Below are 27,632 nucleotides of genomic sequence, written 5' to 3' on the forward strand. Positions count from 1 at the left end.
TACATGATAGTTAATTAGTGTTTATTTTTTGTTATCTGTTTAATGCCCCTGTTACCTTGTTACCTTGTTATAGGGTTATAGGGTCGGGACCGGGCCCTTATTCAACATACAGTGAGTTGGTGGGGTCTGATCCCTGTTCTAGTAATCATCATCTGTTGTGTACTGAGGGCAAATAACGATTTACTGGTAGTTTCCATTATAGGGCCTCGGCTCTAGTCATAAAGAGCATAGATTTTTCATGTATCTGGTTTTAACATTGATACTAGCAGTCTTAGACAATTACAATAGTAATACACATATGATCTGGAAAGGTACTCATCCTTCCGCGGAGTCTATAGTTGTTATTTTCGACTCTCTGGCGATAGTCCCATAAGTCGTCTTGTCACGTTACCTTCTCAAGAAGACCCAGTTGTAGGCTTTAAAGGGGAGCGGGATTTGTCTCTTTCCGATAATTGGGTGTGGGTTACTACTGCGTGTAAAATCTGACCCCTGTCATCATATGATCTAGTTAGTCTCTCCATGTCTCTACCTCTATGACTGGCTCTGGTGTCGTGTAGAGCCGTCTTCACCTTTTCTATTCCCGAGTGGGGGGTTTCGGCCCTATCACTGCCTCCTACAATGTCATGCTCACTGTCTGTGTTGTAAGAGTCCATAGGCTGGGATTGGAAAGAGTCAAGGAAGAGTCTCAATTCGTCGGGGTTATAAAAGTCCTTGGATACTCCATTTTTTGTAACCCACATTCTTGCAGGGTCAAAGAGACCGTATTTCATCTCTAGTTTGCGAAGCCGGGGTCGTAGGGCTAGGAAAGCCTTTCTACGTTCGTTGGTTTCCTTGGAGTAATCAGCGGTTATTCGGATCTCGTGCTGGTCTATTCGGAAAGGGCCGTGGTTGCGTGCTACTTGGAGTATTTGTCGGGTTTGATTATGCCGCAGCAAGCATGCGATGATTGGGCGGGGCCTTGAGGAGTTGTCAGAGCGTTTTGGGCCTATCTGTGTGCCCGTTGGAATTCTAGCGGCGGGTCAAAGTCCAATGAAATCATTTTTGGAAGAGTGGAGGTCAGAAAAGTCTGCATATCCGAGCCTTCTTCGTTTTCCGGGATCCCAAGTATGCGGATATTGTCTCTCCGGCTCCTGTCCTCCATGTCCGTTAGTTTGCTCCTGAGGTAGATGAAGTCTTGTTCTCGCACCTGAGACGTGTTGATCTGCGTCTCTAGTGATCCCATGCGTTGTTCTAGCCCTGTCACTCTAGATTGAAAGCCGGCAATGTCAGATCGCATGGATTTGGTTTCTAGTGTCAATGAAGTTATAGAGGCGTCCATCCCCTCTATGCGGCGGCTGACGGTGGTGATCTCTTGTAGTATCCTGTCCATAGTCGTGGATTGATCTTTATCAGGCATCGTGGTGGACTCGTTTAAAGGTGGCGATGTTTGAGGGTTTATCTTCGTGGGGGTTAGGCGTTTGTGTTGTAGCGCTTCTGAGAATAATAGTTGTCGTGCAGGCTTGCTGACAGGTTTATGGTTCGGTTTGTTGCCGGGCATCGCCTCAATTGTCTACAGAGTCTGACCACGTGGGGCCCAAGATTCCCTCCGTAGATTCCGATAAGGATATAGATGTTCGGTGGCTTACACTGGTGTCAGTCCACTCCCTTCTCCTGTATCTCTGTTCTCTTGGCTCCCTCTGGCTCTCCTCATCTCCGGTGCCCCTCCAGTCGCTCACCCCTCTCGTCCCCTCGACTCCACGTGCCTCCCGTCGTGCCCCTCTGCCCTCCTCAGTATTAGTTGTCTGGAGGGGGGGGAGAAAGTTTATTATCTCAGCGGGAGGGTTTTTGTTGTCCCTCTGTGATGGAAAAGAGGGGAGAAGTCGTGCCTCTGCCTCCGGCGATGCCGTTCTTATTTTGAAGAGATTCGATCCTACCTCTCTTTGGGTTTCTCTCCCGGCTGTCGAAGGGGCCGCACCCCTTTGCTGCGTCTTCCCGTCTCCCTGTGAGGGGGGGAAGGTCCACGGGTGTTTGTTGGCGTTGTAGGGAGATGGATGCGGGTCGTCACGGCTCCCGCAGTCCCTGCGGCCTGTTCAGCTTGCTCCTTGCCGCTACGGGCACGCCGTCCCCGGTCTTCCGAAGACGCGACTCCGCCCCTTTTTCCAGGACTTATCGGCCTGGGGCGAGTCGCGAGTTTCCTGCCTTGCGTCCCGCTCCTACGGGGTCCCCGGACATGGTTCCGTGTCGCCGCTGTTGTAGGGGTGGAGGGGCACCGAACCCGGTGTGTTGTCCGGCTGTCTTCTCGCCCCCGTCACCCCTCCGGGACCGCCTCGGCGCGGAGCTCTCGCTCTAAGCGGCCATCTTGTTTCGTGGCCCGGCCACGCCCCCTAATGCTCTATTTTGTGGTAGTGTGGTCGAGCAGTAGGCTTATCAGAGGGTAGTGTTAAGCATTTGTTGTACACACAAAGGCAATAAATGAGGAACACACACTCAAAAGACAATTCCAGGCCAATAGGTTATTATATTGAAAAATATATTTTCTTAGTTTATTTTAAGAACCACAGGTTCAAGATTTACAAACAATACTTTAAATGAAAGGTATTTCACTCAGGTATCTTAGGAACTTTTAATCATCACAATAGCATGTACAGTTTTGGCAAAAATGGTAATAAGCTATTTTAAAATTGGACACAGTCCAAAAATCAAAAGTTCCTGGGGGAGGTAAGTATTTGTTAGTTTCACAGGTAAGTAAAGCACTTACAGGGTTCAAAGTTGGGGCCAAGGTAGCCCACCGTTAGGGGTTTAAGGCAACTCCAAAGTTACCACACCAGCAGCTCAGGGCCGGTCAGGTGCAGAGGTCAAAGTGGTGCCCAAAACACATAGGCTTCAATGGAAATAGGGGTGCCCCGGTTCCAGTCTGCCAGCAGGTAAGTACCCGCGACTTTGGAGGGAAGACCATGGGGGTTTTGTAGGGCACCGGGGGAGACACAAGCAGGCACAGAAAGTACACCATCAGCGGCACAGGGGCGGCTGGGTGCAGAGTGCAAACAGGCGTCGGGCTGCAATAGGATTCAAAGGGCGACCCGGGGGTCTCTTCAGCGATGCAGGCTGGGGGCTGCGGGTGCAGTGGGTTTCCCAGGCGTCGGGTTCTTTGAAACAGGCAGTCACGGTCAGGGGGAGCTTCTGGATTCCCTCTACAGGCGTCGCTGTGCGGGCTCAGGGGGGTCAACTCTGGCTACTCACGGGTTCGCAGTCGCAGGGGAGTCCTCCCTGTAGAGTTAGTTTTCCGCAGGTCGAGACGGGGGCGTCGGGTGCAGAGAGGAAAGTCTCACGCTTCCGGCGGGAAATGTGTGGTCCTTAAAAGTTGCTTCTTTGTTGCAAAGTTGCAGTTTCTTTGGAACAGGGCCGCTGTCCTCGGGAGTTCCTAGTCCTTTTAGATGCAGGGTAGTCCTCTGAGGCTTCAGAGGTCGCTGGACACTGGGGGACGCGTTGCTGTTGCAGTTTTTCTTGAAGTGGGGAGACAGGCCGGTAGGGCTGGGGCCAAAGCAGTTGGTGTCTTCGTCTTCTCTGCAGGGCTTCAGGTCAGCAGTCCTTCGTCTTCAGGTTGCAGGAATCTGATTTGCTAGGTTCTGGGGTGCCCCTAATTACTGAATTTAGGGGTGTGTTTAGGTCTGGGAGAGCATTAGCCAATGGCTACTGTCCTTGAGGGTGGCTACACCCTCTTTGTGCCTCCTCCCAGAGGGGAGGGGGGCACATCCCTATTCCTATTGGGGGAATTGTAGGAAAGTACCATCTTGCCTGGCATGTTATCCCCATATTTCACTGTATATATGTTGTTTTAGTTGAATGTGTCACTGGGACCCTGCCAGCCAGGCCCCCAGTGCTCATAAGTGTGCCCTGTATGTGTTACCTGTGTTATGACTAACTGTCTCACTGAGGTTCTGCTATCCAGAACCTCAGTGGTTAGGCTCTCTCATTTTCTTTCCAAATTTTCACTAACAGGCTAGTGACCAATTTCACCAATTTACATTGGCATACTGTGTAGGAGGCTGGACTGGCTTGTAGTGAGTACCAAGGGGTACTTACACCTTGCACCAGGCCCAGTTATCCCTTATTAGTGTATAGGGTGTCTAGCAGCATAGGCTGATAGATAATGGTAGCTTAGCAGAGCAGCTTAGGCTGAACTAGGAGACGAGTGAAGCTCCTACAGTACCACTAGTGTCATATGCACAATATCATAAGAAAACACAATACACAGATATACTAAAAATAAAGGTACTTTATTTTTATGACAATATGCCAAAACTATCTCAGTGAGTACCCTCAGTATGAGGATAGCAAATATACACAAGATATATGTACACAATACCAAAATATGCAGTAATAGTATTAGAAAACAGTGCAAACAATGTATAGTTACAATAGGATGCAATGGGGACACATAGGGATAGGGGCAACACAAACCATATACTCCAAAAGTGGAATGCGAACCACGAGTGGACCCCAAACCTATGTGATCTTGTAGAGGGTCGCTGGGACTATTAGAAAATAGTAAGGGTTAGAAAAATAGCCCACCCGAAGACCCTGAAAAGTGAGTGCAAAGGGCACTAATGTTCCCCAAAGGACATAGAAGTCGTGATAGGGGAATTCTGCAGGAAAGACACAAACCAGCAATGTAACAACGATGGATTTCCAGTTGAGGGTACCTGTGGAACAAGAGGACCAAGTCCAAAAGTCACAAGCAAGTCGGAGATGGGCAGATGCCCAGGAAATGCCAGCTGTGGGTGCAAAGAAGCTGCTACTGGACAGTAGAAGCTGAGGTTTCTGCAGGAACGACAAGGGCTAGAGACTTCCCCTTTAGAGGACGGGTCCCTCACGCCGTGGAGAGTCGTGCAGAAGTGTTTTCCCGCCGAAAGAACGCCAACAAGCCTTGCTAGTCTCAAATCGTGCAGTTAGTGTTGTTGGATGCTGCTGTGGCCCAGGAAGGACCAGAATGTCGCCAATTGCGTCTGGGGACAGAGGGAGTGTCGAGCAAGACAAGGAGCCCTCTCAGCAGCAGGCAGCTCCTGCAGAAGTGCCAGAAACAGGCACTAAGAGGATGCGTGAAACAGTGCTCACCCGAAGTCACACAAAGGAGTCCCACGTCGCCGAGAACAACTTAAGAGGTCGTGCAATGCAGGTTAGAGTGCCGTGGACCCAGGCTGGACTGTGCACAAAGGATTTCCGCCAGAAGTGCATGGAGGCCGGAGTAGCTGCAAAAGTCGCGGTTCCCAGCAATGCAGTCTGGCGTGGGGAGGCAAGGACTTACCTCCACCAAACTTGGACTGAAGAGTCACTGGACTGTGGGAGTCACTTGGACAGAGTTGCTGGATTCAAGGGACCTCGCTCGTTGTGCTGAGAGGAGACCCAGGGTACTGGTGATGCAGTTCTTTGGTGCCTGCGGTTGCAGGGGGACGATTCCGTCGACCCCCTGGAGATTTCTTCAGAGCTTCTAGTGCAGAGAGGAGGCAGACTACCCCCACAGCATGCACCACCAGGAAAACAGTTGAGAAGGCGGCAGGATCAGCGTTACAGAGTTGCAGTAGTCGTCTTTGCTACTTTGTTGCAGTTTTGCAGGCTTCCAGCGCGGTCAGCAGTCGATTCCTTGGCAGAAGGTGAAGAGAGAGATGCAGAGGAACTCGGATGAGCTCTTGCATTCGTTATCTAAGGAATCCCAAGAGACAGAGACCCTAAATAGCCAGAAAAGAGGGTTTGGCTACCTAGGAGAGAGGATAGGCTAGCAACACCTGAAGGAGCCTATCAGAAGGAGTCTCTGACGTCACCTGATGGCACTGGCCACTCAGAGCAGTCCAGTGTGCCAGTAGCACCTCTGTTTCCAAGATGGCAGAGGTCTGGAGCACACTGGAGGAGCTCTGGGCACCTCTCAGGGGAGGTACAGGTCAGGGGAGTGGTCACTCCCCTTTCCTTTGTCCAGTTTCGCGCCAGAGCAGGGCTAAGGGGTCCCTGAACCAGTGTAGACTGGCTTATGCAGAAATGGGCACCATGTGTGCCCATGAAAGCATTTCCAGAGGCTGGGGGAGGCTACTCCTCCCCTGCTTTCACACCATTTTCCAAAGGGAGAGGGTGTAACACCCTCTCTCAGAGGAAGTCCTTTGTTCTGCCATCCTGGGCCAGGCCTGGCTGGACCCCAGGAGGGCAGAAGCCTGTCTGAGGGGTTGGCAGCAGCAGCAGCTGCAGTGAAACCCCGGGAAATGCAGTTTGGCAGTACCAGGGTCTGTGCTACAGACCACTGGGATCATGGGATTGTGCCAACTATGCCAGGATGGTATAGAGGGGGCAATTCCATGATCATAGACATGTTACATGGCCATATTCGGAGTTACCATTGTGAAGCTACATATAGGTAGTGACCTATATGTAGTGCACGCGTGTAATGGTGTCCCCGCACTCACAAAGTCCGGGGAATTGGCCCTGAACAATGTGGGGGCACCTTGGCTAGTGCCAGGGTGCCCTCACACTAAGTAACTTTGCACCTAACCTTTACCAGGTAAAGGTTAGACATATAGGTGACTTATAAGTTACTTAAGTGCAGTGTAAAATGGCTGTGAAATAACGTGGATGTTATTTCACTCAGGCTGCAGTGGCAGGCCTGTGTAAGAATTGTCAGAGCTCCCTATGGGTGGCAAAAGAAATGCTGCAGCCCATAGGGATCTCCTGGAACCCCAATACCCTGCTTACCTCAGTACCATATACTAGGGAATTATAAGGGTGTTCCAGTAAGCCAATGTAAATTGGTAAAATTGGTCACTAGCCTGTTAGTGACAATTTGAAAGAAATGAGAGAGCATAACCACTGAGGTTCTGATTAGCAGAGCCTCAGTGAGACAGTTAGTCATAACACAGGTAACACATTCAGGCACACTTATGAGCACTGGGGCCCTGACTAGCAGGGTCCCAGTGACACATACAACTAAAACAACATATATACAGTGAAAAATGGGGGTAACATGCCAGGCAAGATGGTACTTTCCTACAGTCTTGCAGACAACTGCACTGTCAAAAGCCTAAAAATGACTGACAATGTTATTTCCATTAGTCATTTTTTTTGTTATCTAAATGGATGTCATTTGTCAAAATATATATTTAACCTTTATTTCTGGAACTCGAATATGTGCACTAATATTCTACAGTTTATGAATAACAAAGTGAATCCTGTGATGGAGATTCATTCAATCAAGCAACAATAGTTTAAATGTTCATTTGTAATACTATTCCATTGGGCCAATTGTGCAAGCTGGTATATTTTGAATGGCATCCTTAATATTCCATTTTTATTTGCATAAAATGTTCTTAAAATGTCGCTGTGCCAGGTTTGACAAATTACTTTTACACTTATTGTCCTTTCCAGAGGATCACCATCATTTGCGGCTAAATGTATATAAGGTCACACCCAACGTGTAAAACCAGCTAAAAGGCATCAAAAGGGATTACTCACCAAATTCATTACTGCATTGACTTCATTGTAGCTGTCCAGGGCATCCGATAAAATCTTATTAAGTGACGCCCATCCAGAAACTGGAAAGTATTTAGGCTCTCCAATGCCAAGGGAAAAGTGACAGTAAATATTTGGTTGAGCAAAGAGGACTGCATCAGGCATATCCTAGAAAACAATAGCATAATTAAAGCATGCAATGAGAAATAATTATCACTGGCAATATTTGAATATTAGCTGTATTTGTAGGAGGCTTGCTCAGTATATGGTGTACACCTATAGTTGAAGCACCCTGTACTGCGTCCAGGCAACCCTTAGTGAAAGTGTAGGCAGCTCTAGATAAACAGAGCTCTCATGAGGGTAGCTGTGAAGAGCAGCTAAGACTTATGTAAAGCTGTTGCAAATACCACACAGGTCAGTCAGTGAAGTACACACAGGAAAGTACCACACAGGTGTTAGAAAAATATGGAATATCTATGATAAAACACACTGTACAGTAGAACTAACTTGGGTATATCTCCTAACTGGAGGTCTGGTCATTGAAAAATACACTTAGCAACAGGTATGTAAAGGCACAAAATAACATAGGCCCCTATGTGGGAGTGGGTCATAACCATATACTTTAAAATATTAGATGCGAAAACCACAACCAACCCACACTACCCCCTAAGGACCCTTAGGACTAGAGAAGTACTAACACCCTAAAGGTAAGCAGGTAGGATTCCCCAGGCGCCTGTGTGCAGAGTAGCAATCTTGGGTCAACGTCCATAGTATAACATGGGAAAGTTGTAGTTGAAGTTTTTAGGACCCTTCCCAGAGGATCCAGAGGAAAACTGTTGGGGCAAGGGAGGTTGGATAGTTCCCCCACACATGGATACCTAGAACAGTGGAGTACCTACACCAGGGAGCCCAGGTGCATAGGGGTGAAGTTGTGTCAGAACCTCCCGCTGAAGTCAGTGGGGATCTCGGTTGTCCAGCTGCTGTTGTGACACGTGGACCAGGTTGGTGGAACCCAGGCATGGGTTCCGGGAGAAGAGGACCTAAGGAGAGCGGGGAGAGAGTCCAGACCACCCAGAGGTGCCCAGGCGATGCAGGAGGTCAATGCCCACTCTTCTTGATGATGCTTGCTGCAGGACGGTGGATGAAGAAGTGCAGCTGTGGGTCCAGGCAATGCAGAAGGCTCCCAGTAGTCATCCACGAGCTGTCCCATGTCAGTCGTCGGATTGCAGAGGGGTCAGTGGTCAGCAGGATCACCAACAAGCCTTGGCATATCCACAGAAGTATTGTGCAGAGTTTGCAGGAGTTTTGGGGTCCCAACCTTGGTAGGTAGGTCAGGGCCAGCCTTGAGCAAGCAGTAGAGCCAGCAGGAAACGTTGGAGCCACCCAGCAGGACCCTCTGGCAGCAGGCACAGGGAGTCACAGGAAGGCCCCAGCAGCACAGCAAAGAGGAATGCCCAAATCACAGGAGTTGCATTGAGGACATCGATCTTGAAGCTTGAGAGTGCTAGGGGCCAGGGCTTCCTGAAACTAGGAGGTCTTCAGGCTGAAGAGACAGCAAGCATAGTCAACGACAAGCAGATGTGGTGCACAGGGGTCCATCCAAGCATCTCAAGCAAGGGACCTCAAACTTTCCAGTTGCAAGCAAGATAGGTCAGACCTCTGGAGAGTAACAGAACCACCATCTGTGTTGCAAAGCCTTGGAAAGTACATGGAACAGCAGGATCCACAAGCCAGCTGTCATTGTTGACGTGCCTGCAGATGGGGGGAGTGATTCTGGAGGATGCACAGCCACATGGTTGCAGAGGTCTTTGCAGAAAGCAGAAACAAAGATGCAGCAGGAGCCCCCCTACTGGGTACAGTCTTGCTTCTGGTTCCAGAGAAGAACAGCAGCAATTGCGGTGTCCAGGTTGCAGAGGTGTCTTGCAGAGGAGACTAGCAGACGGTTTCTGAAGTCTTGCAGACAAATCTGAGGTCTCACCCTTAGGGGAGCCCTTAAGTAACCCAGGAAGGGATTTGGACACTTACTGTAGTGACCCACCTATCAGAGCGGTCAGGGACCTCACCCAGCAGGACTAACCAGTCAGATGCTCCCAGGGGCTCTGTTCATCTTACTTCCAAGATAGCAGAATCAAGTGGCCACCTGGCAGAGCTCTATGCACCTCCCTAGGGGAGGAGCTGGACAGAGGGGTGGTCGCTCCCATTTCCTTTTTGTGGTTTCACACCAGAGTGGGAACTGGAGGTTCCTGCACTGGTGCAAACTGGTTTATTCAAGGCAGGCACCAAATGTGCCATTCAAAGCAGTCTGGTGGTGCTCAGAGGCACCCCCGCCCCAGCCCAGACACACCTATTTCCAAAGAAGAGGTGGCCACACCTCTGTCCTACATGACATTCTTTGTTCTGCCTTTCCCTGCCCGAGTTAGGCTCAGCTTCAGGAGGGCAGAACAGTGTCTGGGGTAGGCAGCAACACGGGCTGACATGCAGACCCTGCGAGGCTGTACAGGCAGGCATGGGGGATCCCCTACGGAACCCCCAGAGTACAGGGTATCATGCAACTCACACTGGAATCGGTGTAGAAGCAAGATTCCACCATGTTTGATACCAAACATGCCTAGGTTCGGTGAAGCCATTATATAGTTGGACAAATCCTGTTGAGCAGTGTCAACTACATACCTTAAGATGGCGTCCCCGCAGTTACAAAGCCCAGGGAATGGAGTCTGGGGGTTGTAGAGACACCTCTGCTTATGCAGGGGTGCCCTCACACTTAGAGCCATGCACCCTACCGTTGGGCTAAAAGGCTTGTTTTAGGAATGACTTACAGGGTCAGAGTGCAGTGACCATGATATAAGGCAAAATTATGTCTGGAGAGAAAGGTGCATGCACCATTTCACATAGGCTGCAAAGGCAGGCCTGTAGTTACAGTATGCATGGGCCCTCATAAGTGGCATAATACATGCTTCAGCCCATGTGGGACCCCTAGTGTACCAATGCTCTGGGTACCTAAGTACCATATACTATGGACGTAGATGAGTGCACCAGTATGCCAATTGTGGGGTGTAAAAGTTACCTTACAACTAAATTTAGGGCAGTGACAGCACTGACACTGGGTTCCTGGTTAGTAGGATGTCAGTGTACTACAGTCTAAGCACACTGACACCAGACAAAATGTGGGGGTAACTATGCCAGAAAGATGCTACTTTCCTACATAACTTCCTCCCAAACAAAAGAGGATAAGACTGGCCTTACCCAGGTGAGTCTTCATTTACTAAGTGGAAATACCTGGAAAGTCTATCTGCGTTGGCATGGTTACTACCAGGTCTATATTCCACTGAAAAGTGGACAAAGAAGAGATGTTCTGTTCAGTCAGAAACTGAATTAGCAATTAGGATCCTTTTAAATCTTATTCTTGTCACATTTGCTCTGTGTTCAGAGACCGAGGTCAAAAGTCAGTTTGTTTTCTTGCGATACAAATACCTTATCCTTGTGACTGCAGAGTTCCAGGATTTTGTAAAGCGAACTGTCTGACCTATGTGAAATGACCTATGTCATCTGCCCTGGGGAAAGGATGGTGTACAGAAATGCCTCCTTGGCATGGTTACCTTGTAGGAGGCTGGACTGGCTTGTAGTGAGTACCAAGGGGTACTTGCACCTTGCACCAGGCCCAGTTATCCCTTATTAGTGTATAGGGTGTCTAGCAGCTTAGGCTGATAGATAATGGTAGCTTAGCAGAGCAGCTTAGGCTGAACTAGGAGACGTGTGAAGCTACTACAGTACCACTTAGTGTCATATGCACAATATCATAAGAAAACACAAAACACAGTTATACTAAAAATAAAGGTACTTTATTTTTATGACAATATGCCAAAGTATCTTAGAGTGTACCCTCAGTGAGAGGATAGGAAATATACACAAGATATATATACACAATAGCAAAAATATGCAGTATAGTCTTAGAAAACAGTGCAAACAATGTATAGTTACAATAGGATGCAATGGGGACACATAGGGATAGGGGCAACACAAACCATATACTCCAAAAGTGGAATGCGAACCACGAATGGACCCCAAACCTATGTGACCTTGTAGAGGGTCGCTGGGACTATTAGAAAATAGTGAGAGTTAGAAAAATAACCCTCCCCAAGACCCTGAAAAGTGAGTGCAAAGTGCACTAAAGTTCCCCTAAGGGCAAAGAAGTCGTGTTAGAGGAATAATGCAGGAAAGACACAAACCAACAATGCAACAACGCTGGATTTCCAATCTGGGGTACCTGTGGAACAAGGGGACCAAGTCCAAAAGTCACAAGCAAGTCGGAGATGGGCAGATGCCCAGGAAATGCCAGCTGCGGGTGCAAAGAAGCTTCGACTGGACTAAAGAAGCTGCGGTTTCTGCAGGTACGCTAAGGGCTAGAGACTTTCCCTTTGGAGGACGGATCCCTCTTGCCTTGTAGAGTCGTGCAGAAGTGTTTTCCCGCCGAAAGACCGCCAACAAGCCTTGCTAGCTGCAAATCGTGCGCTTAGCGTTTTTGGACGCTGTTGTGGCCCTGGAGGGACCAGGAGGTCGCAAATTGGACCAGGATAGAGAGGGGACGTCTAGCAAGACAAGGAGCCCTCTTAGCAGCAGGTAGCCCCCAGAGAAGTGCCAGAAACAGGCACTACGAGGATGCGTGAAATGGTGCTCACCCGAAGTCGCACAAAGAAGTCCCACGTCGCCGGAGAACAACTTAGGAGGTCGTGCAATGCAGGTTAGAGTGCCGTGGACCCAGGCTGGACTGTGCACAAAGGATTTCCGCTGGAAGTGCACGGAGGCCGGAGTAGCTGCAAAAGTTGCGGTTCCCAGCAATGCAGTCTAGCGAGGTGAGGCAAGGACTTACCTCCACCCAACTTGGACTGAAGAGTCACTGGACTGTGGGGGCCACTTGGACAGAGTTGCTGGATTCGAGGGACCTCGCTCGTCGTGCTGAGAGGAGACCCAAGAGACTGGTAATGCAGCTTTTTGGTGCCTGCGGTTGCAGGGGGAAGATTCAGTCGACCCACGGGAGATTTCTTCGGAGCTTCTAGTGCAGAGAGGAGGCAGACTACCCCCACAGCATGCACCACCAGGAAAACAGTCGAGAAGGCGGCAGGATCAGCGTTACAGAGTTGCAGTAGTCGTCTTTGCTACTATGTTGCAGTTTTGCAGGCTTCCAGCGCGGTCAGCAGTCGATTCCTTGGCAGAAGGTGAAGAGAGAGATGCAGAGGAACTCGGCTGAGCTCTTGCATTCGTTATCTAAAGTTTCCCCAGAGACAGAGACCCTAAATAGCCAGAAAAGAGGGTTTGGCTACCTAGGAGAGAGGATAGGCTAGCAACACTTGAAGGAGCCTATCAGAAGGAGTCTCTGACGTCACCTGGTGGCACTGGCCACTCAGAGCAGTCCAGTGTGCCAGCAGCACCTCTGTTTCCAAGATGGCAGAGGTCTGGAGCACACTGGAGGAGCTCTGGACACCTCCCAGGGGAGGTGCAGGTCAGGGGAGTGGTCACTCCCCTTTCCTTTGTCCAGTTTCGCGCCAGAGCAGGGCTAAGGGGTCCCTGAACCGGTGTAGACTGGCTTATGCAGAATTGGGCACATCTGTGCCCAAGAAAGCATTTCCAGAGGCTGGGGGAGGCTACTCCTCCCCTGCCTTCACACCATTTTCCAAAGGGAGAGGGTGTAACACCCTCTCTCAGAGGAAGTCCTTTGTTCTGCCATCCTGGGATAAGCCTGGCTTGACCCCAGGGGGGCAGAACCCTGTCTGAGGGGTTGGCAGCAGCAGCAGCTGCAGTGAAACCCCAGGAAAGGCAGTTTGGCAGTACCAGGGTCTGTGCTACAGACCACTGGGATCATGGAATTGTGCCAACAATGCCAGGATGGCATAGAGGGGGCAATTCCATGATCTTAGACATGTTACATGGCCATATTCGGAGTTACCATTGTGAAGCTACATATAGGTAGTGACCTATATGTAGTGCACATGTGTAATGGTGTCCCCGCACTCACAAAGTTCAGGGAATTGGCCCTGAACACTGTGGGGGCACCTTGGCTAGTGCCAGGGTGCCCTCACACTAAGTAACTTTGCACCTAACCTTTACCAGGTAAAGGTTAGACATATAGGTGACTTATAAGTTACTTAAGTGCAGTGTAAAATGGCTGTGAAATAACGTGGACGTTATTTCACTCAGGCTGCAGTGGCAGGCTTGTGTAAGAATTGTCAGAGCTCCCTATGGGTGGCAAAAGAAATGCTGCAGCCCATAGGGATCTCCTGGAACCCCAATACCCTGGGTACCTCAGTACCATATACTAGGGAATTATAAGGGTGTTCCAGTAAGCCAATGTAAATTGGTAGAATTGGTCACTAGCCTGTTAGTGAGAATTTGGAAAGAAATGAGAGAGCATAACCACTGAGGTTCTGGTTAGCAGAGCCTCAGTGAGACAGTTAGGCACCACACAGGGAACACATACATATAGGCCACAAACTTATGAGCACTGGGGTCCTGACTAGCAGGGTCCCAGTGACACATAACAAACATTCTGAAAACATAGGGTTTTCACTATGAGCACTGGGCCCTGGCTGGCAGGATCCCAGTAAGACAGTGAAAACACCCTGACATGCACTCACAAACAGGCCTAAAGTGGGGGTAACAAGGCTAGAAAGAGGCTACTTTCTCACATACCCGCTGACTTTTTGCCGTTTGCTGATGCCAGTTATGATTGAAAGTGTGCTGGGAGCCTGCTAACTAGGCCCCAGCACCAGTGTTCTTTCCCTAAACTGTACCTTTCCTTCCACAATTGGCACAGCCCTGGCACCCAGATAAGTTCTTTGTAAATGGTACCCCTGATACCAAGGGCCCTGATGCCAGGGAAGGTCTCTAGGGGCTGCAGCATGTCTTATGCCACCCTGAGTAGCCCTCACTCAGCACATGCACACTGCCTTTGTGTGCTGGTGGGGAGAAAATGACTAAGTTGACATGGCACGCCCCTCAGAGTGCCATGCCAACCTCACACTGCCTGTGGCATAGTTAAGTCACCCCTCTTACAGCCCTAAGGCAGGGTGCACTATACCCAAGGTGAGAGCATATGTGCATGAGCACTATGCCCCTACAGTGTCTAAGCAAAACCTTAGGGGCCATATTTATACTCTGGTTGCGCCGAATTTGCGTCGTTTTTTTCGACGCAAATTCGACGCAGAACTAACGCCAACTAACGCCATATTTATACTCTGGCGTTAGACGCTTCGGGCGCCAAAGTGCCCGGAGTGTGCGTCATTTTTTAGCGTGAACCCCTTCCTTGCGTTAATGATATGCAAGGGAGGCGTTCCCGTCTTAAAAAATGACTCCCAGGCCTTTACGTGGTATTTATACTCCCGGGCAAAAGAGACGCCCGGGAGTGGGCGTGGCCAAAAACGGCGCATTTGCGCCGCTTTTTAACGCCTGGGTCAGGGATGGCGTTAAGGGACAAGTGGGCTCAAAATGAGCCCAGAGTGCCCTCCCCTGCCCCCAGGGACCCCCCCCTGCCACCCTTGCCCACCCCAGGAGGACACCCAAGGACGGAGGGACCCATCCCATGGACATTAAGGTAAGTTCAGGTAAGTATTTTTTTATTTATTTTTTGTGGCATAGGGGGGCCTGATTTGTGCCCCCCTACATGCCACTATGCCCAATGACCATGCCCAGGGGACATAAGTCCCCTGGGCATGGCCATTGGGCAAGGGGGCATGACTCCTATCTTTACAATGATAGGAGTCATGTTGATGGGGGATGGGCGTCGAAAAAAAATGGCGCAAGTCGGGTTACGACGATTTTTTAGCGTCAACCCGACTTGCACCATTTTAAGACGCCCTAGCGCCATTTTCCCCCTACGCCGGCGCTGCCTGGTCTACGTGGTTTTTTTCCACGCACACCAGGCAGCGCCGGTCTGCTTGCGCCGGCTAACACCATTCCATAAATACGGCGCCCGCATGGCGCTTCGGAATGGCGCTAGACGGCGCTAAATTTTTTGACGCTAAACTGCGTTAGCGCAGTTTAGCGTCAAAAAGTATAAATACGGGCCTAGACATTTTAAGTGCAGAGTAGTCATAAAGAGTATTTGGTCTGGGAGTTTGTCAAACACGAACTCCACAGTTCCATATTGGCTACACTGAAATCTGGGAAGTTTGGTATCAAACTTCGCATCACAATAAATACACACTGATGCCAGTGTGAAATGTATTGTAAAATGCACCCAGAGGACATCTTAGAGATGGCCCCTGAATACCAGTCCGACTCCTAGTGCCAGGCTGACCAGTTTCTGCCAGCCTGTTATGTTATGTTATGTTATTGAGACTTATATAGCGCCAGCTACCCGGAGGCCTCGTAGCGTTGATCAGTTTGAAAAGTTTAGAACATATTGGAGGAATCTCAAACTTCCCTGGAGAGGGGGAACTTAGAAGAATTTAGAATAGCCAGGTTTTAATGGCCTTCCTAAATTCAGTCTCCTGATTCATCATGAGAATATTCGTGGGTAGGGAGTTCCAAAGTCTGACTCCCTGGTACTTCAGGGATCTTCCTCCCCATGATGTTCTCTTTACTTTGGGTACCACTACCAGGGCTTTATAGGCCGATCTCAAAACTCTTGTGGGTGTATATAGTGAAATTAATGATTTTAGATAATGAGGATCCTTTTTATATAGAGCTCTGTGGAAGAAGCAAAGAGCCTTAAACTTTATCCTTTTTGCCACTGGAAGCCAGTGCAGTTCAATTAGAGCTTTTTTAGCTGATGTGGTCCTAGGCAGATTAAAGAGTAGACGTGCTGCAGCATTTTGAACCACCTGTAGTTTGTTAACCACATAACCTGGAGATCCCAAAAAGAGGCTGTTTCCATAATCTAATCTGGATAAAATCAGGGCTTGTACGTCCCATCTTTTGTCCAATGGCAGAAGCAGACCAATAATCTTCCTTAGTAGTTTAAGAATCCCAAAACCGGTGGCTGACGTTCTCTTGGCTTGATGTTCCATGGTGAGTTTGGGATCCAACCAAACTCCCAAGGCTTTAATCTGAGGTTTTTTTTGGGGGGGAGGGGGGGGTAAGTAATCTAAATGTATTACTGGTCCTATATTTTTTGCAGGGTTGGCCAGTTTTCCTAAAAACATAATTTCTGTCTTTTCTTCGTTGAGTTGCAGCCTGGTTTCTGTCATCCAGGCAGCAATCGCTTGGAGACAGGCTGGCAAGGCCGAGTTGTCCGCCTCCTTATTGGGGGAGAAGGAAACCACCAGCTGTGTGTCGTCCGCATATGACACCAGGGATACCCCAAAGGGTTCTATGACTTCTGCTAGGGGGGACATGTAAATGTTGAACAGAGTGGGACTCAAAGATGAGCCCTGCGGAACTCCGCATAAAAGTTTCAACTGGGTTGAGAAAAAAGAACGATCCAGGACTTGAAAGGTTCTATTTTGTAAGAACGAGCTTAACCATTTAAGCGCCCTTCCTTTAATCCCACTATTTCTCATTCTTTGAATGAGTTGATCATGACTGACCGTATCAAATGCCGCGCTCAAATCTAGCATTATTATTACAGTTGCCTGACCTTGGTCCATTCGTTTTCTCGCTTCTTCCGTAACCGCAATCATGGCAGATTCAGTGCTGTGGCCCGGTCTAAAGCCCATTTGAGTTATATGCAAAATCTTATGTTCTTCCAGAAAGCGTGATAGTTGTATATTTACGTGCTTATCAATAAGTTTTGCCATCATGGGAAGGAGCGAGATAGGCCTGTAGTTTTTAAAGACCGCTCCATTTAGATTAGGCTTCTTTAGAAGGGGCTTGACCACTGCATGTTTCCGGGAGTCCGGCACCATCCCACTTTGTAGCGAGCTGTTTAACAGTTCGGTTATTACCGGATTTAGCGCTTCTCTTCCCTGCATAATAATATGGGGAGGTGCGGGATCAAGTGGAGAGCCTGATTTTAATTTACTGAGGAGCCCCTTCCTCAGAGATGGGAAGAAAACTCTGTAAAACATTGTCACCTTCCTTCTTCTCCATCGCATGCCCTGCGACTCCCCCTACTTCCCCTGACAAGTTTTCATAGATGTCCTCAATCTTCTTTAAGAAGAAGGAGGCAAAATTGTTACTATGTTCTTCTGAAGCTTCCACTGCTTCCGGGCATGCAGGAATATACAATAGCTCCTTGAGCACACCAAAAATTTCTTTAGGAGATCCTGCCGCCTTTTCAATTTTATTTCCATAAAAGGTCGCTTGGGCTAATCTGATCTCCTTCTGGTACAACCTAATTGAACCTCTGTATTCTTCTCTGTCCTCCTCCTTTAGTGATTTCCTCCATTTCCTTTCAATCTTCCTACAGTTCCTCTTTAATGTCATTAAGTGGTTATTGAACCAGGGAGCCTTTCCTCCCTTCTTTTGCCCAGAGAGGGGTGTATAGGGCAGCACTCTGTCCAGACTATCAGAGATCCACTCATTAAAAGAGGTAGGGTCTATCTGCCTGTCCCTCATAAAATATTTTTTATTTCTATTCAGTGAATTGACCCATTCTGTTGTCTTTAGTTTATTCCACTTCCTGAACTTACTGTTGGAGTGGTGGTGATGTCCAAACCTATTAGTTATATTAGCCTTTAAGGTGATTAAAAAATGATCGGACCATGCTACAGGGGTAGGGGGTAGTGCGACCAACGATGAAAGATTACTACACACCAGGTCTAAAGTATGCCCTTTCTCCTGTGTGGGGCCTCTGATCAATTGGTGTAATCCCAGAGCTTCCAGATCATTCACTAACCGCTTAGTTGCCAGCAGTTCTAAATTATCAACTTGGATATTAAAATCTAATAAAGTAAAATTCAGCCTATTGCATATTAGACTTGCCATCCGCTCTGGTAATAGGTTCAGGAATTCATCATAAGTCCCCGGGGGCGGTTGAGTAGTGCTCCTGTAAATGTAAACATAGGATTGAAGGTAATGGAAAAAATCATTCCCTCACACCCTGCGAATTCAAGGGGACTATAGTTAAAAAGAAAATCTTGTTTAAAAATAATTTTTATTCCCCCTCCTTTCCCTTTATTTCTATCTGTTCTTGCTATCACATACCCTTTGGGTACTGCAAGAGCTAAATCCAGCCCTGAACCCTCATGGAGCCATGTTTCTGTCAAAAAGAGGGCATCTGGTGCCCCTTCGCTCAGCAAGAGATTTATGTCTAGTTTGTGTGATGGCAGAGAGCGGCAATTTATTAGCTGAATCCTCACATTATATTTGGAGGGTTCTGCCTGATCTGAGTCAGGACCCAGAGGCTTTTCCAGAGTCCAATCACATCTAGGGCAGGACCATGTATCCCTCGCACATCGCTGGGACAAATGTAGCAGTCCTCTCCTACTCTTTTCCTAAGGTCCTTTAGCGCTCCTGACAAATAGGTAAAGGTATCTGGACTTACCATACTTAATTGATGCAGGGGGGGTGGCCCCTAGCCCCATCCTGGCGCGGACGCTGGGACCGGTTTTATTGAAGCTGGGAACCGGTCAACTAGACCGCCAACCCCCTGTAGGAGGCTGGACTGGCTTGTAGTGAGTACCAAGGGGTACTTACACCTTGCACCAGGCCCAGGTATCCCTTATTAGTGTAGAGGGGTGTCTAGCAGCTTAGGCTGATAGAAAAGGTAGCTTAGCAGAGCAGCTTAGGCTGAACTAGGAGACGAGTGAAGCTCCTACAGTACCACTAGTGACATATGCACAATATCATAAGAAAACACAATACACAGATATACTAAAAATAAAGGTACTTATTTTTATGACAATATGTCAAAAGTATCTCAGTGAGTACCCTCAGTATGAGGATAGCAAATATACACAAGATATATATACACAATACCAAAATATGCAGTAATAGCTATAGAAAACAGTGCAAACAATGTATAGTCACAATAGAATGCAAAGGGGGCACATAGGGATAGGGGCAACACAAACCATATACTCTAGAAGTGGAATGCGAACCACGAATGGACCCCAAACCTATGTGACCTTGTAGAGGGTCGCTGGGACTGTAAGAAAACAGTGAGGGTTAGAAAAATAGCCCACCACAAGACCCTGAAAAGTGGGTGCAAAGTGCACCTAAGTTCCCCAAAGAGCACAGAAGTCGTGATAGGGGAATTCTGCAAGGAAGACCAACACCAGCAATGCAACAATGATGGATTTCCAGACGAGAGTACCTGTGGAACAAGGGGACCAAGTCCAAGAGTAACACTCAAGTCGGGAGTGGGCAGATGCCCAGGAAATGCCAGCTCCCAGGTCTATGTTCCAGTGTATAGTCCATTCCCTGTAGGGATATGGACCACCTCAACAATTTAGGGTTTTCACCTTTCATTTATTTTAGCCAAAGTAGAGGGTTGTGGTCTGTCTGAACAATGAAGTGAGTGCCAAACAGGTATGGCCTCAACTTCTTCAGTGCCCCGACCACAGTAAAGGCCTCCCTCTCTATGGCAGACCAAAGTTTTTCTCTAGTGGTCAACCTCCTGCTGATGAAAGCAACAGTTTGATCCTGGCTCTCAGAATTAAGTTGTGATAAGACTGCCCCTACCCCTAATTCAGATGCATCAGTTTGGACAATGAATTTTTGGGAGTAACAGGGGCTTTTCAGGACAGGTGCAGAGCACATGGCCTGCTTCAGCTCCTCAAAAGCTTTCTGACAGTTTGCTGTCCATAATACCTTCTTAGGCATTTTCTTAGATGTGAGGTCATTAAGAGGGGTTGCAATGGAGCCATAGTTCTTTATGAACCTCCTGTAGTACCCAGTGAGGCCTAAAAAGGCTCTCACCTGAGTCTGAGTTGTAGGGGGAACCCAATCTATAATAGTTTGGATTTTCCCCTGAAGTGGTGCAATCTGTTCTCCACCTACCAGGTGTCCCAGATAAACCACCTTCCCCTGCCCTATCTGGCACTTTGAAGCCTTGATAGTGAGGCCTGCCTATTAGAGGGCCTCCAAAACTTTCCATAGGTGGACCAGGTGATCATCCCAGCTGGAGCTAAAGACAGCTATATCATCTAGATATGCTGCACTAAAAGCTTCCAGCCCTTGCAGGACTGTGTTCACCAACCTCTGAAAAGTGGCAGGTGCATTTTTCAATCCAAAAGGCATTACTGTGAATTGGTAATGGCCTCCAATGGTTGAAAATGCAGTTTTTGCTTTTGCATCTTCTGATAACTTGATCTGCCAATACCCTGCAGTCAAATCAAAAGTGCTTGGATACTTGGCAGATGCCAGTGTATCTATTAGCTCATCTGCCCTGGGTATAGGGTGAGCATCAGTTTTGGTTACCTGGTTGAGACCTCTGTAGTCAACACAAAATCTCATTTCCCTTTTACCATCTTTGGAATGAGGTTTTGGTACAAGTACCACAGGAGAGGCCCATGGACTTTCAGAGTGTTCAACCACTCCTAGTTCAAGCATTTTCTGCACCTCTTGCTTTATGCAGTCTCTGACATGGTCAGGCTGCCTATAGATCTTACTTTTGACAGGCAAGCTGTCTCCAGTATCTATCGTGTGCTCACACCAAGAAGTGGTGCCTGGCACAGTAGAGAAGAGTTCAGAAAACTGACCCAGGAGATTTATGCAGTGGTCTTTCTGCTCAGCAGTAAGACAATCTGCCAGTACTACACCTTCCACTAGAGCATCTTGTTCTGTGGAAGAGAAGAGATCAGGCAGAGGGTCACTCTCTTCTTCCTGTCCCTCATCTGTTGCCATGAGCAGGGTGAGATCAGCCCTGTCATAGTAGGGTTTCAGGCGATTGACAAGGAGCACCCTAAGGGGACTCCTGGCAGTGCCTAAGTCAACTAAGTAGGTGACTTCACCCTTTTTCCAAACAATTATGTGGGGTCCACTCCATTTGTCTTGGAGTGCTCTTGGAGCCACAGGCTCCAAGAACCACAATTTCTGCCCTGGTTGGTACTGAACCAAAACAGCCTTCTGGTCATGCCATTGCTTTTGGAGCTCTTGGCTGGCCTGAAGGTTTTTACTGGCCTTTTTCATGTACTCAGCCATCCTAGATCTTAGGCCAAGTACATAGTCCACTATGTCTTGCTTAGGAGCTTTTAAAGGTTGTTCCCAACCCTCCTTAACAAGTGTTAGAGGACCTCTCACAGGGTGACCAAATAGGAGTTCAAAGGGGCTGAAGCCCACTCCTTTCTGGGGTACCTCCCTGTAAGCAAAAAGGAGGCAAGGTAACATGATATCCCATCTCCTGCAGAGTTGTTCAGGGAGTCCCATTATCATACCTTTGAGAGTTTTGTTAAATCTCTCCACCAGTCCATTTGTTTGTGGATGATAGGGTGTGGTGAACTTGTATGTCACACCACATTCCTTCCACATGGCCTTTAAGTAAGCAGACATGAAATTGCTTCCCCTGTCTGATACCACCTCTTTTGGGAAGCCTACCCAGGAAAAGATTCCCAGGAGGGCCTTTGCCACTGCAGGAGCTGTAGTGGTCCTTAGAGGAATTGCTTCAGGATATCTGGTGCCATGGTCCACTACCACCAAGATAAACCTATTGCCTGAAGCAGTAAGAGGGTCAAGGCGGCCAACTATGTCAACCCCTACCATTTCAAAGGGAACCCCAACCACAGGCAGTGAAATAAGGGGTGCCTTTGGGGTGCCACCTGTCTTGCCACTGGCTTGACAGGTTTCACAGGACTTACAAAATTCCTTTGTGTCCTCTGACATTCTAGGCCAATGAAACAAGGGGACAAGCCTGTCCCAAGTTTTCATTTGCCCCAAATGTCCAGCTAAGGGAATGTTGTGGGCTAGAGTTAGGAGGAACTTTCTGTACTCCTGAGGAATCACTAATCTCCTGGCAGCACCAGGTTTTGGATCCCTTGCTTCAGTGTACAAGAGGTTGTCCTCCCAGTAAACTCTGTGAGAGTCACTGACATCCCCATTTGCTTGTTTGACAGCTTGCTGCCTTAGACCCTCTAGTGTGGGACAGGTATGCTGTGCCACACTCAGCTCCTCCCTGGCAGGCCCCCTTCACCCAAAAGCTCAGCAGTGTCTGCTTCCAGCTCCTCTGGTGTAGGTTCTGCACAGGGTGGAAATTGTTCTTCCTCAGAAGTTGAATCCACTGTAGAGGGAGGGATAGTAGGTAGTGTTTTACCTTTACTAACCCTAGCTTTAGGGAGCACTTGGTCCATTCTTCCAGGATCCAAGACACCCTGTCCTTTTTGCTTTTTGGCCTGAGCCCTGGTCAAAGCAAAAATATGCCCTGGAATGCCCAGCATTGCTGCATGAGCCTCCAACTCCACTTCTGCCCAAGCTGATGTCTCTAAATCATTCCCTAATAGACAGTCTACAGGTAAATCTGAGGCAACCACAACTTTCTTTGGACCAGTAAAGCCCCCCCAGTTGAGATTCACAACAGCCATGGGGTGGCTAAGAGTGTTGTTATGAGCATCGGTTACTTGGTACTGGTGACCAAGTAGGTGTTGTTCAGGGTGGACCAGTTTCTCTATTACCATTGTAACACTGACACCTGTGTCCTTTAGGCCTGGACCTCAACACCATTTATTAGGGGTAGTTGCTTGTACTTATCCATGTTAAGGGGACAAGCAACCAAGGTGGCTAAATCAATAGCCCCCTCAGAGACTAGCACCGCCTCTGTGGTCTCCCTAATTAGACCAACCCCAACTAAGTTACCAAAAGTGAGCCCAGCTACTCCCTTGGATTGGCTATTAGTAGGTTTGCTCCCACCACCAATGCTATTACTAGGGGCACTAGGTGTAGCAGCATGGGTTGTAGTGGTAGGAGGCTTGGTGCTTTTCTTTGGACAACTGGGATCTGTTGTCCAATGGCCTTTTATTTTACATAAATAGCACCATGGTTTCTTTTCCTTGTTTTGATTTGAAGAGGATTTGGGCCCACCACCCCCACCAGAGTTTTTTTTGTGGGCCTGATGAAGACTCATTTTTAGATTTGTCCCCACCCTTGTCAGAAGACTTACCATCCTTCTTCTTGCCGTCTTTGTCACCCCCTGTATGAACTTTTCTGTTCACCCTTGTTCTGACCCATTTGTCTGCCTTCTTTCCCAATTCTTGGGGAGAGGTCAGATCAGAGTCTACCAGGTACTGGTGTAACAAATCAGACACACAATTATGAAGAATATGCTCTCTCAGGATTAAGTTATACAGGCTTTCATAGTCAGAAACTTTACTGCCATGTAACCACCCCTCCAAGGCCTTCACTGAATGGTCAACAAAGTCTAACCAGTCTTGTGAAGACTTCTTTTTGGTTTCTCTGAACTTCATCCTGTACTGTTCAGTGGTTAAGCCATAACCATCTAGGAGTGCATTCTTAAGAACTGTGAAATTATTGGCATCACTTTCCTTTACAGTAAGGAGCCTATCCCTACCCTTTCCACTGAAAGATAGCCATAGGATAGCAGCCCACTGCCTTTGAGGGACCTCCTGTACAACACAGGCCCTCTCAAGTGCAGCGAACCACTTGTTAATGTCATCCCCCTCCTTGTAAGGGGGAACTATCTTGTGCAGATTCCTAGAATCATGCTCTTTTGCAGGATGACTATTGGGAATACTGCTGCTGCCACCATGGGGTTCACGCCATAATTTCTGTCTTTCTCTTTCTATCTCCAAGGACTGCCTGTGTAAATCCAGCTGTTGCTTCTTGAGCTTCAGCCTGGATTGTTCCACTCTCAATCTATTGAGCTCCCTTTCTAACACTCTGTCATCAGGGTGGGTGGGTGAGGCATGTCTGGAAACAGAAGTATGGTGAGAATGAACAGAAGGAGACCTGGCCCTGACAGATGGCACTCTAACAACCTGGCTAACAGAAGTAACACTCCTACTGTGATGTGAAATCACATCAGTCCCAGTTATGCTAGGTGGTCTGCTAATGGGCAGGTTGAGAAGAGTCCCTCCCAAATCTTTTGCTAGGGGTGCCCCAGGATCAGATTGGGAACCATCAGCTAATTTCTCACCAGAAGTGCCACCTAAGGTGTTATCTTGTTCAATGAGCATATTAACTAACAGTTGTCTTGAGGGATTCTTCCCTACCCCTAAACCTCTATCTATGCAGAGACTCCTTGATTCCTTCCAGCTAAGGTTGTCATAAGCTATGTTGGACAGATCAAGAGTTTGGCCTGTACTAGACATTTTAGAAAGTGTTTAAGGGATAGAAAAAGTGAGAAAAAGGTTTTTCAGAACTTTTTAAAAGACAGAAAAAACAACTTTTACAACTTTTTAAGAACTTTTTGAAAGTTTAGAGGTACTTTTCAGCACTTAGTGAAGAAGTGAGAGAAGAAAAGCAAAACTTTTTGGTTAGGTGTATATACACTGAGCTTGTTTTGTATTTTTTTCTCTTATGAAAAGTACAATGACAAAAGTGGTAAGTAGTTGCAAAGTACTTATCCCACCGCTGCACAACCAATGTAGGAGGCTGGACTGGCTTGTAGTGAGTACCAAGGGGTACTTACACCTTGCACCAGGCCCAGGTATCCCTTATTAGTGTAGAGGGGTGTCTAGCAGCTTAGGCTGATAGTAAAGGTAGCTTAGCAGAGCATATTAGGCTGAACTAGGAGACATGTGAAGCTACCACAGTACCACTTAGTGTCATATGCACAATATCATAAGAAAACACAATACACAGATATACTAAAAATAAAGGTACTTTATTTTTATGACAATATGCCAAAAGTATCTCATTGAGTACCCACAGTATGAGAATAGCAAATATACACAAGATATATGTACACAATACCAAAAGATGCAGTAATAGCAATAGAAAACAGTGCAAACAATGTATAGTCACAATAGAATGCAATGGGGGCACATAGGGATAGGGGCAACACAAACCATATACTCTAGAAGTGGAATGCGAACCACGAATGGACCCCAAACCTATGTGACCTTGTAGAGGGTTGCTGGGACTGTAAGAAAACAGTGAGGGTTAGAAAAATAGCCCACCCCAAGACCCTGAAAAGTGGGTGCAAAGTGCACCTAAGTTCCCCAAAGAGCACAGAAGTCGTGATAGGGGAATTCTGCAAGGAAGACCAACAGCAGCAATGCAACAACGATGGATTTCCAGACGAGAGTACCTGTGGAACAAGGGGACCAAGTCCAAGAGTCACACTCAAGTCGGGAGTGGGCAGATGCCCAGGAAATGCCAGCTGTTGGTGCAAAGAAGCTGCCACCGGATGGTAGAAGCTGTGGATTCTGCAAGAACGAAGAGGGCTAGAAACTTCCCCTTTGGAGGATGGATGTCCCACGTCGTGAAGAGTCGTGCAGAGGTATTTCCGTGCAGAAAGACCGCAAACAAGCCTTGCTAGCTGCAAAGCTCGCGGTTAGGGTTTTTGGATGCTGCTGTGGACCAGGATGTCACCAATTGCGTGAGGGGACAGAAGGGGCGTCCAGAAAGACAAAGAGCCCACTCAGAAGCAAGCAGCACCCGCAGAAATGCCAGAACAGGCACTACAAAGTGGAGTGAATCGGTGCTCACCCGAAGTTGCACAAGAGAGTCCCACGATGCCGGAGGACAACTCAGGAGGTTGTGCAATGCAGGTTAGAGTGCCGGGGACCCAGGCTTGGCTGTGCACAAAGGAAATCCTCGGAGAGTGCACAGGAGCCGGAGTAGCTGCAAAACACGCGGTTCCCAGCAATGCAGTATAGCGTGGAGAGGCAAGGACTTACCTCAACCAAACTTGGACTGAAGAGTCACTGGACTGTGGGAGTCACTTGGACAGAGTTGCTGAGTTCAAGGGACCTCGCTCGTCGTGCTGAGAGGAGACCCAGAGGACCGGTGATGCAGTTCTTTGGTGCGTGCGGTTGCAGGGGGAAGATTCAGTCGACCCACGGGAGATTTCTTTGGAGCTTCTAGGGCAGAGAGGAGGCAGACTACCCCCACAGCATGCACCACCAGGAAAACAGTTGAGAAGGCGGCAGGATCAGCGTTACAAGGTCGCAGTAGTCGTCTTTGCTACTTTGTTGCAGTTTTTCAGGCTTCCAGCGCGGTCAGCAGTCGATTCCTTGGTAGAAGGTGAAGAGAGAGATGCAGAGGAACTCTGATGAGCTCTTGCATTCGTTATCTAAGGAATTCCCCAAAGCAGAGACCCTAAATAGCCAGAAAAGGAGGTTTGGCTACTTAGGAGAGAGGATAGGCTAGCAACACCTGAAGGAGCCTATCAGAAGGAGTCTCTGACGTCACCTGCTGGCACTGGCCACTCAGAGCAGTCCAGTATGCCAGCAGCACCTCTGTTTCCAAGATGGCAGAGGTCTGGAGCACACTGGAGGAGCTCTGGGCACCTCCCAGGGGAGCTGCAGGTCAGGGGAGTGGTCACTCCCCTTTCCTATGTCCAGTTTCGCGCCAGAGCAGGGCTGAGGGATCCCTGAACCGGTGCAGACTGGCTTATACAGAGATGGGCACCATCTGTGCCCATCAAAGCATTTCCAGAGGCTGGGGGAGGCAAAGGGAGAGGGTGTAACACCCTCTCTCTGAGTAAGTCCTTTGTTCTGCCTTCCTGGGCCAAGCCTGGCTGGACCCCAGGAGGGCAGAAACCTGTCTGAGGGGTTGGCAGCAGCAGCAGCTGCAGTGAAAACCCCGGGAGAGGCAGTTTGGCAGTATCCGGGTCTGAGCTAGAGACTCGGGGGATCATGGAATTGTCTCCCCAATGCCAGAATGGCATTGGTGATCCTAGAAATGTTACATGGCCATGTTCGGAGTTACCATTGTGATGCTACACATATGTCGTGACATATGTATAGTGCACGTGTGTAATGGTGTCCCCGCACTCACAAAGTCCGGGGAATTTGCCCTGAACAATGTGAGAGCACCTTGGCTAGTGCCAGGGTGCCCACACACTAAGGGGGTCATTCTGACCTCGGCGGTAAAAGGCCCTTACCGCCGGTCAGAAGACCGCCATAACACCGCCGCGGCCGCGGTTAACCGCCACGGTCATTCTGACCCACAACGGCCAAACCTCCAAAAATCCGTCCTCCACTGCAGCCCGCCACATCAGTGGGCAGCGAGAAACTGGAGATGACCAAACCTCCACCGTCACGCCAACAGAAATACGTCCATGCCATTACGACCCACGAATCCACACGGCGGTCATTCAAATGCGGTATTCCATTGGCGCTACACACCGCCGCGGTCAGAATACACACACAGCACCAAAACACAGCCACATT

General features: G+C 48.5%; 1 protein-coding gene across 1 annotated transcript in view; it reads right to left on the minus strand.

Moving 5' to 3' along the window:
* Positions 1 to 27,632, minus strand: part of DNAH17 (dynein axonemal heavy chain 17) — a 7,556,186-nt gene that overhangs the window by 1,712,820 nt on the left and 5,815,734 nt on the right. The window contains exon 40 of the mRNA XM_069201738.1: positions 7,471 to 7,635. Within this exon, the coding sequence (XP_069057839.1) occupies positions 7,471 to 7,635 (165 nt within the window). The remainder of the gene's footprint in view (positions 1 to 7,470; positions 7,636 to 27,632) is intronic.

Source organism: Pleurodeles waltl, chromosome 7, assembly GCF_031143425.1.
Source record: "Pleurodeles waltl isolate 20211129_DDA chromosome 7, aPleWal1.hap1.20221129, whole genome shotgun sequence".
NCBI lineage: Eukaryota > Metazoa > Chordata > Amphibia > Caudata > Salamandridae > Pleurodeles > Pleurodeles waltl.